At 46.7% G+C, this 12,750-nt stretch overlaps 1 protein-coding gene across 1 annotated transcript in view; it reads right to left on the reverse strand.

The window, feature by feature from the left end:
* Window positions 1-12,750, reverse strand: part of FRMD3 (FERM domain containing 3) — a 242,163-nt gene that overhangs the window by 28,007 nt on the left and 201,406 nt on the right. The window contains exons 11-13 of the mRNA XM_029056075.2: window positions 8,341-8,415; window positions 7,344-7,412; window positions 3,693-3,817 (exon numbers count right to left, since the gene is read on the reverse strand). Of these exons, the coding sequence (XP_028911908.1) occupies window positions 3,693-3,817; window positions 7,344-7,412; window positions 8,341-8,415 (269 nt within the window). The remainder of the gene's footprint in view (window positions 1-3,692; window positions 3,818-7,343; window positions 7,413-8,340; window positions 8,416-12,750) is intronic.

Below are 12,750 nucleotides of genomic sequence, written 5' to 3' on the forward strand. Positions count from 1 at the left end.
TCTTCCAAGTGTTTTTTACAGGGGTCTGAACACAGTAAGTGCTCAATAAATACGACTGATTGATTGGTTCAGTGCACTGTACTAGGCACTTGGGAAGTACAGAAGAAAGAAGTGACTTGTTACCTTCTCACAAGGAGCTTGCACTCTAATGGGGAAGACAAGCATATGAGGTATGTCTGACCACAGAGAAGCCACTCATTCATTCAATTGTATTTACTGAGCACTTATTATGCACACAGCACTGAACTAAGCACTGGGGAGAGTACAACAATTAACTGACACATTCCCTGCCCACATTGAGCTTACAGTCCAGAGGGGAAGACATTAATATAAATAAATTACATTTATGTACATAAGTCCTATGGGGCTGGGTGGGGGGATGAATAAAGGGAGCAAGTCAGGGGGATGCAGAAGGGAGTGGGAGAAGTGGAAAGGAGGGCTTGGTCAGGGAAGGCCTCTTGGAGGAAATGGGCCTTCCTCTGGGTTTGCTGAATCAACAGAATTAAGAACTGTTACTAGCAGGAGCTTGAGATACTTGCTAGATTGATGAACTCAGCTATTGCATAGTAATAGGAGAAGAGGGTGACTTCCAATATAAGTAGTGATTTGGGCATCTCCTGATCCGCTAAAGTACAGCTCATTTCATAACATCCCTATTTTATTGTCACTTCCATTCACTACCTACTGCTCTCTTTTCTTGCTAAAACACCAAATGGAAAATCTAAGCTTGAAACCTTGGCGCCTCTGATGCTGAATAGCACCTGCTATTTAAATTGCTCTTCCTGTCACAACTCAATCATTTGAAAAGCTTTCTTTGAAGCCTGGAAAGTACCACTACTGAGTTTCATTATTTGAGAAAGAAGGCGGTGTCATCATTCAGTAACTGGGGTGATTTCATGGAAGCCTTAGTTTCCACATCGATAAAATGGAGTGTCAGTACCAGTTCTTCCTCCCTCTTAGACCGTGAGCTCCATGTGGGTCAGGGACTATGTCTGATCTGGTGATCTTGTATCTGCCCCAATGCTCGGCACAGAGTCAGCACTTAAATAGTATTTTTATCACTATTATTATCAATGAAAATAATAATTGTTATTAATAATATAAATGATAATTATGGCATTTTTAAGCACTTTTCACCTGTCAAGCATTGGTCTAAGTGCTGGGGTAGATTCAAATTAATCATGTCCGACACAATCTCTGTCCCACATGGGGCTCACAGTCTAAGTAGGAGGTGGGGAGGTGTCTAATCCCCATTATATAGTTGAGGAAACTGAGGCATAGAGAAGTGAAGTGACTTGCTCAAGGTCACACAGATAAATGGCAGAACTGGGATTAGAACTCAGGTCCTCTCGCTCACAAGCCCATGCTCTTTCCACTAGACCATGCTGCTTCTCACTGACCTGCTCGGAGAATCCCCAGAAATTGAGCCCACCTCCTGGGGGGCCCTCTGGACAAAGAGATGATGGCCCAAAAGGGGTCGCCTCCCTTAGGATGGTTTCAGATACTCCCCCACCACCCCCAGCCAAGATAGCACTGACCTATCGGGCAGGAAATTTGTCTACCAACTCGGTTATTACATTGTACTCTCCCAAGTGCTTAGTACAGTGTGTTGTACCCAATAAGTGCTCAATAAATACCACGGATTGATTGATTATCCCCAAACCTCAGGGTGTCCCTCTCAAACTCCAAAACTACCCTAGAGTTGGTTCTAAGGTGGAATTGAGGGTACCCAGAGCCTAATGATAGACACCGCAATGGCCTCCTCCTCCTCCTCCTCAGGTACTTACCAGAATACCTCCTATTGTCTGGTTCAGGAGCTCCCCGGCAGCCAGGGAAGAGGCAGATTACAAAGTTCAGAAGAGGCCTTTCCGACAGAGAAAAGTCTAGTTTCCATTCATTGGCCCACACGGGGCCTGGCCACAGCTGGATGGGTTGGGCAGGGTTGGCTGGGGACCGCCCCCCCCCCCCCCATGCCCACACCCCCCTGCCATCCTGCAAGAGCCCTTCTTGGGTCACTCCACTAGCAGATCCCGGTAGAGAAAGGCTCTGTCCTCTAGCAAGGCAGACAGCTGTGTTTGCCCACTGGGAATCTGCAACCCAGCAACGTATAGGGAAAAGCACTAGGGATAACTGCACCTGCATCTCTCCCCTGCCTGAGTATGCTTGCCTGCTGTCTGGCCTTGGGCAAGTCACTTCACTTCTCTGGGCCTCGGTTACCTCATCTGTAAAATGGGGATGAAGACTGGGAGCCCCATGTAGGAGAGGGATTGTGTACAACCCAATTTGCTTGTATCTACCCCAGTGCTTAGTGCAGTGCCTGATACATAGTAAATGCTTAACAAATACCACAGTTGTTATTATTTCTAAAAGAAAGTTGGGTGTTGGACAGGGAAATGCCTCTATTCTTGCCTCTTCCTCTCATCAATAACACATTAGTCCCTCCCACTGCCCCTCACCCCTACCTTTGCCCTGCTCCCCTTTACAAAATTTGCCTTTCACCTCATCCCCAGCTTCCCATGCCCCATGAGGGGAGCAGGGAAGTAAGTAGCAGTCCAAACAAGTACCATGCACTTCCTCTGTTTACCAGAGTGATGGTTCAATATTGGGCTGCAGAGTCCTCCCACTTAGAGGACTCATTTGTCTTCTCTACCAATCAATCAGTGGTAAAAAATAAAAATACTACTATTAATAATAATAATAGTATTTGTTAAGGGCTTACTATGTGTCAAGCACTGTACTAAGTTCTGGGGTAGAACTAAGAATATCACATCCCACATGGGGTTCACAGTCTGTATGTTGGAGGAAGCATAGGGATTGAATCCCCATTTGACAGATGTGGAAACTGAGGCCCAGAGAAGTGAAGTGACTTGCCCAAGGTCACACAGCAGGTAGGTGGTGGAGCCAGGATTGAAACACAGGTCCTCTGACTCCTGTGCCTGTGCTCTTTCCACTACGCCACGTTGTTTCTCAAAGCACCTTAACTCAACACCTGGGAGATGACAATACAGTAGAGTTGGTAGAAAGCCTGCAGTCTGATTACCATTGAGATCAACGGTAGTCACGTGGGAATAATAACTGGACAGTTTGTTGCTAGTGTTTTAGAGTTACTCAGTGCCCTGAATGTAGCTGGACAAGATATGTGATAGCTCTAAAGAAACTGACCATCCAGGCAGAAATCTAGACAAAAGGTTCTGAATCACCCTCTTTCAAATCCTTCTTGGTCTGGGGTCAGTCTTTTTTGGGATGGGTTTGCGGGGTGAAGAAGTGAACCTGAACTTGGATAGAATGGAAGTCAGGGTCAGGAAGGAGAAAATGCTGAGAAGAAAGGCCCCAGAGCAGCAGGAGATGTGGGCGTGCCAGAAGAATCATTGGTGGGGCCGTGGTTGAGTATTTAAAATAACCTACATAGGCCATGTAATAAGATTAGCTTCTTTAAATATACTTACCCTGCTTAGATGCGATTCCTTTGATTTAATAAAGCCTAATTGGCTTCATAGATTTATTTAATGATGACTTTGCTCTAAGGAAAGATCATCTTCGAAGGAACTCATGGAATTTTACCAGCTCCATCTCCCGAGAGAATAGAATCGCCTCGGGCGGCCCCACCTGTCCCAAAACTCCCTGCTCCCTGAGAAGCTGGCAGCAACAACTCGCTGGAGGGAAGGGAATGGAAAGCCTTCCGACAAGCTTACCCTCCTCCAAGGACATTTCCTCTTCCTGTTCGCTGGGGCAAGGCAGGAGAGGCTGCAGCGGCTCCATGTTAATGATGAGCTGTTTGTTCAAAGAGTAGGAGCTCCGACTCTGGGTGATGCTGGCCCTGCAAACAGACACGTTGGCTTTTCGAGAACCCATTGCCCATCCCTTATTGAAACTGTAATCCCCCTCCTGGACCGAGACAGGGAATTAGAGCAGAGAATAATACTATCCCTGCCCAGGAACTGGCAAACTGCCACTAAAATGAACTGTTTTCCTGTGATCCGATTAGCTGGCTGCATTTACAGGCAGGGGGCAAGAGGAAGGGAGAAAACAAAAAGCCAGATGGATGACGGGGTTAGATATCGTGGGCTAATCCATGAAGGGAGAGAGAGAGCCCCCCACCCCCACCCCTGCCCAATCCCTTCCCAATCCCTCTCCCCTCCACCAAACTGGGGTCAAGTGACAGGTGCAGATGATCCACACGTTCAGCGGCAGGCGAGCCCCTCAGTAGGATGAAATTTTCCATGTCACACTGCATGCTTAATTTGTCCCCTTCTGTTCCCTCTCCCCATCTTTCCCCCTTGCCAGGCCCGTCTGATGGCTTCTCAGGAGGAGCCTGCCCATCGGCTAGAGGCAGGTTTCTGTGTGCAAACATCTGCTGGAAACCTGCTTCCACCATCTGCCTGCCACGGGTAGGTAAGCTGTGCCACCGCTGCCGGGGAGACTGAAGGAAACTGCTCTTTGCCAGTGCCGTTACCGGATCTCATGCCCCAGAAAAACCGGACCGCCTCAAGCTACCACGCATGAGACACAGAACGTGCTCACAGAGCCAACAGAGATCACTTACTTCCCATATGATATTGATTGTGGTAGTTGTTAAGTGCTCACTATGTGCCAAGCACTGTGCCAAGCACCGGGGTAGATGCGCGATCATGAGGTTGGACACAGTCCCTTGCCCACATGGGGCTCACAATCTAAATCAGAGAGAGAACAGTTGTTGAAACCCCATTTTACAGATGAGGAAATTATTGCCCAGAGAAGTGAAGTGACTTGCCAGAGGCCACACAGCAGACAATTGGCAGAGGTGGGATGAACATCCAGGTCACCTGACTCCCACTATGGTTTTCCACTATGGCTGTTAGAGTGAGTATGGGATGGGTGAGGGAAGATGCTGATTTTCCACCATGGGTCTTACCTTTGCCCATCTGGGGACCAGATTGACCCTGAACTTTCCAGGACAATACAGGTTATGGCAAATCACCAGGCTTAACAGGCCTGGAAGGTGGAAAACAACAGTCTCTTCCTACTCAATCAAGAATCAAGGATGGATTCCCAAGGGCTCACATACAACCCCACACTGGGACATGTGCATCTGGTTGAAAAGCATGGGGGAGAAAGAGTGGAAAGAGCCCAGGCCTAGGAGTCAGTAGGCTAGGAGTCAGAGCTGGGACAGGTAGAAGCAAATCAAGTTGGACACAGTCCCTGTCCCACATGGGGCTCACAGTCTTAATCCCCATTTTACAGACGAGGGAACTGAGGTCCAGAGAAGTGAAGTGACTTGCCCAAGGTCGCACAGCAGACAAGTGGCAAAGGCGGGATTAGAACCTAGGTCCTTTTGACTCCTAAGTGGCATGCTCTATTCTTGCTGCCCTTGATGCTTTTCTCATCTCTGCACCTTCACTCCCCTCTACGCTGATCTTTGGGGACTTCAATTTTCATGTTGATGAAACCTCTGACCCCACCCCAGGCATGCGCTTCCTGTCGCTCCTCAACTGCACAGACCCCTTGATCCACCTCAGTCACTCACCAGCACAGACACTCAGAAGGTCTAATCATCTCAAAGCAATGGCCCACCTCTAACCTCACCGACTCTTCCTTCCCACTTGCTGCCCACAACTTTCTAACCTGCCACCTCACCCTCACTCCGTATTCCCCAAATTCTGTTCTCGACCCTGGTTTGTGTTACATCCCCAGAACCTAGGCCCTGAGTGGAGGGGATAGGTCCCTAGATGAGCTGCAGGCTGCCTGCCTCTGAGGCCTACAAGCTGGCAGGCTGCTTGAATGTTCACACAGCAGACCATCTCAGCCGCCGCAAAAGCAATTCTGCTCCTCCTTCACCCACAGTGTTGGCCTAGGGGAGGGCACATTTCTGGAACAAGAGACCTGGGTTCTGATCCCAGCTCTAACACTTGCCTCCTCTGTGACCTTGGGCAAATCACATTACTACCCTATGCCTTGGTTTCCTCAGTGGTACTTGTTAGGCACTGTACTAAGCACTGGAGTAGATACAAGCTAGTCAGGTTTGACACAGCCCGTGTCCCACATGGGGCTTATAGTCTTAATCTCCATTTGACAGATGAGGTAACTGAGGCCCATAGAAGTGAAGTGACTTGCCCAAGGTCACACAGCAGACAAGTGGCTGAGCCAGGAATAGAATCCAGGTCCTTCTGACTTCCAGGCCTGTGCTCTACCCACTAGGCCATGCTGCTTCTCAATACCCGTTCTCCCTCCCCATTAGAATGTGAGCCCCAGATGAAGCAGGGATTGTGTCTGACTGACGATCTTGTATCTACCCCAGTGTTTAGTACAGAGCTTGGTACATAGTAAGCACTTAACAAATAACATAATAATGATTAACAAATACCACAATCAAGGACTCCAGGCCTTCCAGTCCAAACTGGAGTCAGAACTTTGAGTAGCAACAATTTCAGGATAGGGGCCAGGACTCCCAAGGCCTGCCTGATCATGCTCCAATTAATCAATCAATGATATTTATTGAGATCTTACTGTGTGCAGAGCACACAGCACTTGGGATATTACAGTACAATAGAGTTGGAAGACACATTCCCTGTCCGCAACAAACTTCCAGTCTAGAGGGGGGAATGGTCTAGTGTGGGGGACAGACATTAAAATAAATGATAAGGGAAGTGGCAGAGCATATGGAAATGGACATTGATCCCTGCTGTGGGGCTGGGGGTGAGTATCACAGTGTTCCTAGTCAGTGGACTCGTGATAGACGCCTCCATGCCCTTCTCCCAGTTCTTTACTTGATGTAATCTTGTTGGACTGAGTTGCACTTATCTCCTCTCCGAAGTACGAGCTATTCTCACCTTACTTGTCAAGGGACACTTCCAGATCAACCAGGCACAATGCAAGAGAAACAGTGTGGCTCAGTGGAAGGAGCACGGGCTTAGGAGTCAGAGATCATGGGTTCTAATCCCAGCTCCACCACCTGTCAGCTGCGTGACTTTGGGCAAGTCACTTCACTTCTCTGTGCCTCAGTTACCTCATCTGTAAAATGGGGATTAACTGTGAGCCTCATGCGGGACAACCTGGTTACCCTGTATCTCCCCCAGTGCTTAGAACAGTGCTCTGCACATAGTAAGCGCTTAACAAATACCAACGTTATTATTATTAAGACATCTCCAGGTCGAAGCAAGACGGTGGGAGAGCCAGGTTGTGCTCAATTAATACACTGCATTGAGGAGGGTGGGGGGAAATCTGCCCCCAACAGGGTTGTTCAGGGAAACCATTCAGCGACTGTTCAGGGAATCCATTCAGCGGCAATCCAGAGCCATCCTGCTCACTCCTGGCCTATTAAAGAGGGTTGATCACATGGGACTCTAAGATAATATAGGCCCACTCACCTGTGCACCTCAGGAGGGTCCCTCTGGATTTTGGAGCTTGCCTCCACCACTTCTTTGGCAACTTTACCACTGCAGACACACACAAACAAAATTTAGGACACAAAGTAAGCTGAAGTAAGATTTATTGAAGGCATAACTCCACAAAGAGGCCTTCCTCAACTAAATCCTCATTTCCTCATCTCCCACTCCCCTCTGTTTTGCCCTTGCACTTGGATTTGTACCTTTTATTCACCCCTCCCTCAGCCCCACAACACCTGTGTACTCATCATCATTTATTTATATTAATGTCTGACTCCCTCTCTAGACTGTAAATTTGTTGTGGGCAGAGAACCTGTTTATCAACTCTGTTATACTGTACTCTCCCAAGAGCTTAATACAGTGCTCCGTACACAGTAAGCACTCAGTAAATATGACTGATTGATTGATTGGCTGTAGGTGGGTCAGTAGGGGGAGAGGCTGCTATCTTCTGGTTCTGCAATCTTCTTTACTATATATATACATATATATATATACTGTCTGAGTTCATTTGAATTCATTCTTGAGCTTTCATGAATTTTACCCATCTCTTCTGTGCCGCCTCCAGATTTAGCAAGGAGGAGGAAAGGGAAGAGAATATGACCCATATTCCAGAATCCGAAATCAAAGCAGATGCACTTGTAGGATGCGTTGATGGGTAAGATGGCCTAGCCCCTCGAGGAAGGAAGTTAATAATAATAATAATAATAATAATAATGTTGGTATTTGTTAAGTGCTTACTATGTGCAGAGCGCTGTTCTAAGCGCTGGGGTAGACACAGGGGAATCAGGTTGTCCCACGTGGGGCTCACAGTCTTCATCCCCATTTTACAGATGAGGTAACCGAGGCACAGAGAAGTGAAGTGACTTGCCCACAGTCACACAGCTGACAAGTGGCAGAGCCGGGATTCGAACCCATGACCTCTGACTCCAAAGCCCGTGCTCTTTCCACTGAGCCACGCTAAGTTTCTCAAAGTACCTACCTGTAGCGAAATCTACTGCCTTTAAAAAAGACTTTGCTGCTCGACATGGTCTTGATCTGGCTGGATTTTACACACCTTGAAGAAAAGGCAGAACAGAGGTGTTGACCACAGCAGAAACACAAAACAAGCACAATATAAAAGGATTAGCCTTTTAGCAAACATAAAACAGAGTCTCTTTCCATTTGAAAAAACATGAGGAAATGGTGCTTGTTGCCGTAGCCCCATCTGGGGCTCTCTGACTTCGTATTTCTTGGTACTGGGGATCCATCAGTTTTTCAGCATGGAATTTCCCTTCAGTGGTTACGGTGTACTAAGGACCCAACTCACCCAAAACTCACTTACTGAATATTGTACTATGAATTGCCTGGGTAAGCAAGCAAGAGGCTAACTAAGATGACCTCTCATACTACTGTAAACTGATAATCCCAACATAACACATTATCTACCAAGTCATCATAACTTGGTGCCCTTTGAAATAGCTCTTCAACAGATGACTAGGACACTTTATGGAGAGAGAGTCAGCCCATCCCTGACTCCGCATCCCCGAATCTTAAATGGAACTAAGAACAAAATAGCAGCACTCAAGGGAAACAATCTGAAACTTAACCAAAACCAATTTTAAGAGATTTCACATGGTGAACAAAATCAGTCATTTGCCCTCAGAACTAGTTACCTCCTCTGCCTTGTGAGGTCTAAGCCAACCAGTTAGAAATAATGTAAATCTGGGCATGACTCCCAGAATGTATGATTATTTGGACTAGAGATTTCATAGTCTATTTTTTTAAAGACAACCAGGCTATTTCTCTATGCACAGGCCAATACCACCTACAAACATACACCCAAACAGTAGTAGCACTCAAGGCAATACAGTCCTTATTTCAGTTCAGATACTCAAGAAACTCAAGAAACTCAAGAAAGTTATATTAAAAGAAACACCACCTTTTCAGAACTTGAGGTTATAGATCAAGTTGTTGTCTAATGCTGTCGAGTCATGTCCGACCCATAGCGGCGCCATAGACAGAGCTCACCCGAAAAGCCCCACCTCCATCTGCAATCATTCTGGTAGTGTATCCAGAGAGTTTTCTTGGTAAAAATATAGAAGCAGTTTACCATTGCCTCCTTCCACGCAATAAACCTGAGTTTCTGCCCTCGACCCTCTTCCATGCTGCTGCTGCCCAGCATAGGTGAGTTTTGACTTTTTAGCAGATGGCCTTCCACTCGCTAGTCACTGCCCAAGCTAGGAATGGAATGGATATGGCTCTGCTTGACTCTTCCTCCCGCAGTTGAGACTGGTAGAGTACTGGAAACTCTCCACGTGTGACCCTGAGAGGCCATAGGTCAAATACCTTGATGATAATATAAGGTGAAACTAGTACACCATCATAGCCTAGACTCGTTTAGACTGAAAGCCCCCTGTGGAACAGGGACTGTGTCCAACCTGATTAACTAGTATCTACCCCAATGCTTAGAACACTGCTTGACACATAGTAAGTGCTTAACAAATACCATCATCATGACCACCATAGTCTAGCTCAAGTCCTCCTCTCCAGATTTGAGACTGTTTCCCCCACTCCTCATCTACTGCCTGACAATTGATTTGTGTTGCGTTTATTTCCTTCATTTCTTTAAAAAAAAAAACTCATCCCTTTCCCATTAGTTGCCTTCCTTAAGACCCACTGTTAGTTTAGTGGAAAGAGATTGGCTCTGAGAACTGGGAGACCTGGATTCTAGTACTGCTTTACCTGTTGGGGCCAGGCCACCCTTGGTGAAGGGGTTGGACCAGAAAAACCACCTAAGGCATTCTGTGAGATGGACATGCCTGATAGTGTGTTTTACCTGCTTTTCTCTATGGTCTTTGAATCCCACTGTTGAGATTGGACAGCTGAGGGTGTCCTCAGGATCCCAGTGCCCTTGTCTATTTTTTTTAATGGTATCTGTTAAGCGCTTTCATGTACCCACCACTGTACTAAGTGCTGGGGTAGGTACAAGCTAATCAAGTTGGATACAATCCACGTCCCATATAGGGCTCACAGTCTTAATCCCTGTTTTACAGATGAGGTAATTAGGGCACAAAAGTGAATGACTTGCCCAAGGTCACAGTGCAGACAAGTGGAAGACCTAGACCCCAGGTCCTTCTGATTCCCAAGGCGGTGCTCTATGCACTAGGCCACGGTGCTTCTTGACTGCCGATTCAGAGACTTTCTTGGAGGTCCTCACTCCCGAGCTCAGATTTTGTCCCTGGTGGAGGCGACTACCATCTGCAATCCCCAGATGTGGGCATGAGAAGTACCTAGACTTGCAAGCCACGGTACTCGGTGGCAGAAGCCAAGGTGGAGGGAGATTGGATCCTAAAAAATAAAAATGACACAAAGCCCAGCAAAAATCTTGACAAACAGCTGGTTACCATGGACAGTGAAGACTGCAGGACTTCCAAGATAAATCCCTTCTGGGTCACAGTGCTATGGCACAGTACTGAGGTCACTTCAGTCAAAGAACACCTGTGTGTGCACTTGAGAAAGAGCATGGTCTAGTGGCTAGAGCACAGGCCTGGAATTCAGAAGAACCTGGGTTCTAATCCCGGCTCCATCACTTGTCTGTTGTCTGACCTTGGGCAAGTTATTTCACTTCTCTGGGCCTCAGTTACCTCATCTGAAAATGGGGATTAAGACTGTGAGCCCCATGTGGGACATGGACTGTGTCCATGTCCAACTTGATTAGCTTGTATCATCCCCAGTGCTTAGTACAGTGCCTGGCACAAAGTAGGCATTTAACAAATGCCAAAAAAAAAACTTCATAAAGTGCAGTCCCCAATCCACCTACTAGATCGCTGCTCTCCGACGAAAATGAGGGACTACAAGAGGCAATGGGTAAATTAACAGCACTAAAATCATCAACTAGGTTCTTGCTCTTGAAGTCTAAGGACCAAGGGTCATCCATTGTTCTCAATGGGAGACTCCAGTACTCTTCTGTAGCCCAAACTGGTGAAGTCTTTACTAGAAGAACTAATTGTTCCCAAGTTCAAAATGCTTAAGAAGCAGGAATCTCACAGAGTTATGGATTTTGCCCGGCACTCGATCCTCCTCTAGTGCAGGAGCTGCTGTCTTGCATAACCTCCCTCCCCGCAAGCGTGAAACTCATATTGCAGTCAGTTCCCTGACTCATGTTCTCTTTTCCTACTGCCTTCTGTGTCACCCTGACTTGCTCCCTTCATTCACACGTAGCACTTATGAATATGTCTGTGATTTATTTCTTTATCCTAACGCCTGTCTCCCCATCTAGACTGTAAGCTCGTTGTGAGCAGGGAACGTGTCTGCTATATCACTGCGCTGCATTCTCCCAAGCATTCAGTACAGTGCCTTGTTGTTAATGAGATGTACTTCACCTTGATTCTATTTATTGCTATTGCTTTAAAGAGATGTACATCCCCTTGATTCTATTTATTGTTATTGTTTTTGTCTGTCTGTCTCCCCTGATTAGACTGTAAGCCCGTCAATGGGCAGGGACTGTATCTGTTGCTGATTTGTACATTCCAAGCGCTTAGTACAGTGCTCTGCACATAGTAAGCACTCGATAAATACTATTGAATGAATGAATGCCTTGCACACAGTAAGTGCTCAGAAAATACAATCGATCGATTGATTGACTGCAGTGCTCACTGTGTGTCCAACCTCACATGGCTGTGTGCAAACATTTCCTCCGACAGCACATGGACCATATCCAGACAGGTGCTTATTGTTGAAAGAACATTCCCTAATTGTGTTGACATGATCTAGCCAAAGTGCATGGTGAAAACACATGTTTTAGCAGAATTGGCTGAATCCTAAAATTCCTAGAACATCTGGGCTATGACAGGGATTTGGTGTATACTCTCATTTCTCATTAGGAGAAGCAGTGTGGCTTAGTGGAAAGAGCCTGGGCTTGGGAGTCAGAGGTCATGGGTTCTAATCCCGACTCCACCACTTATCAGCTGTGTGACTTTGGACAAGTCACTTCACTTCTCCAGGCCTCAGCTACCTCATCTGTAAAATTCATTCATTCAATAGTATTTATTGAGCACTTACTATGTACAGAGCACTGTACTAAGCGCTTGGAATGTACAATTCGGCAACAGATAGAGACAATCCCCGCCCTGGGGATTGAGACTGTAAGCCCCACGTGGGACAGGGACTGTGTCCAACCCGATCTAATTGTATCCACCCCAGTGCTTCGTAAAGTGCCTGGCACATAGTTAAGCACTTAACAAATACCATAATTATTATTATTTTCCAGTTTGAACAGGTTCTGCCCATCCCCTGAGAGATGTTGGAGGTCTGCCCACTGGCGGTGATTTTTTTTTTAAATAGTATTTAAGCGCTTACTATGTGCACAAAGCAGACGTCAATCACCGATGGTGGTGATGAGGTTGTGTAA

The sequence above is a fragment of the Ornithorhynchus anatinus genome, chromosome X5 (genome assembly GCF_004115215.2).
Source record: "Ornithorhynchus anatinus isolate Pmale09 chromosome X5, mOrnAna1.pri.v4, whole genome shotgun sequence".
Classification (NCBI taxonomy): Eukaryota; Metazoa; Chordata; class Mammalia; order Monotremata; family Ornithorhynchidae; genus Ornithorhynchus; species Ornithorhynchus anatinus.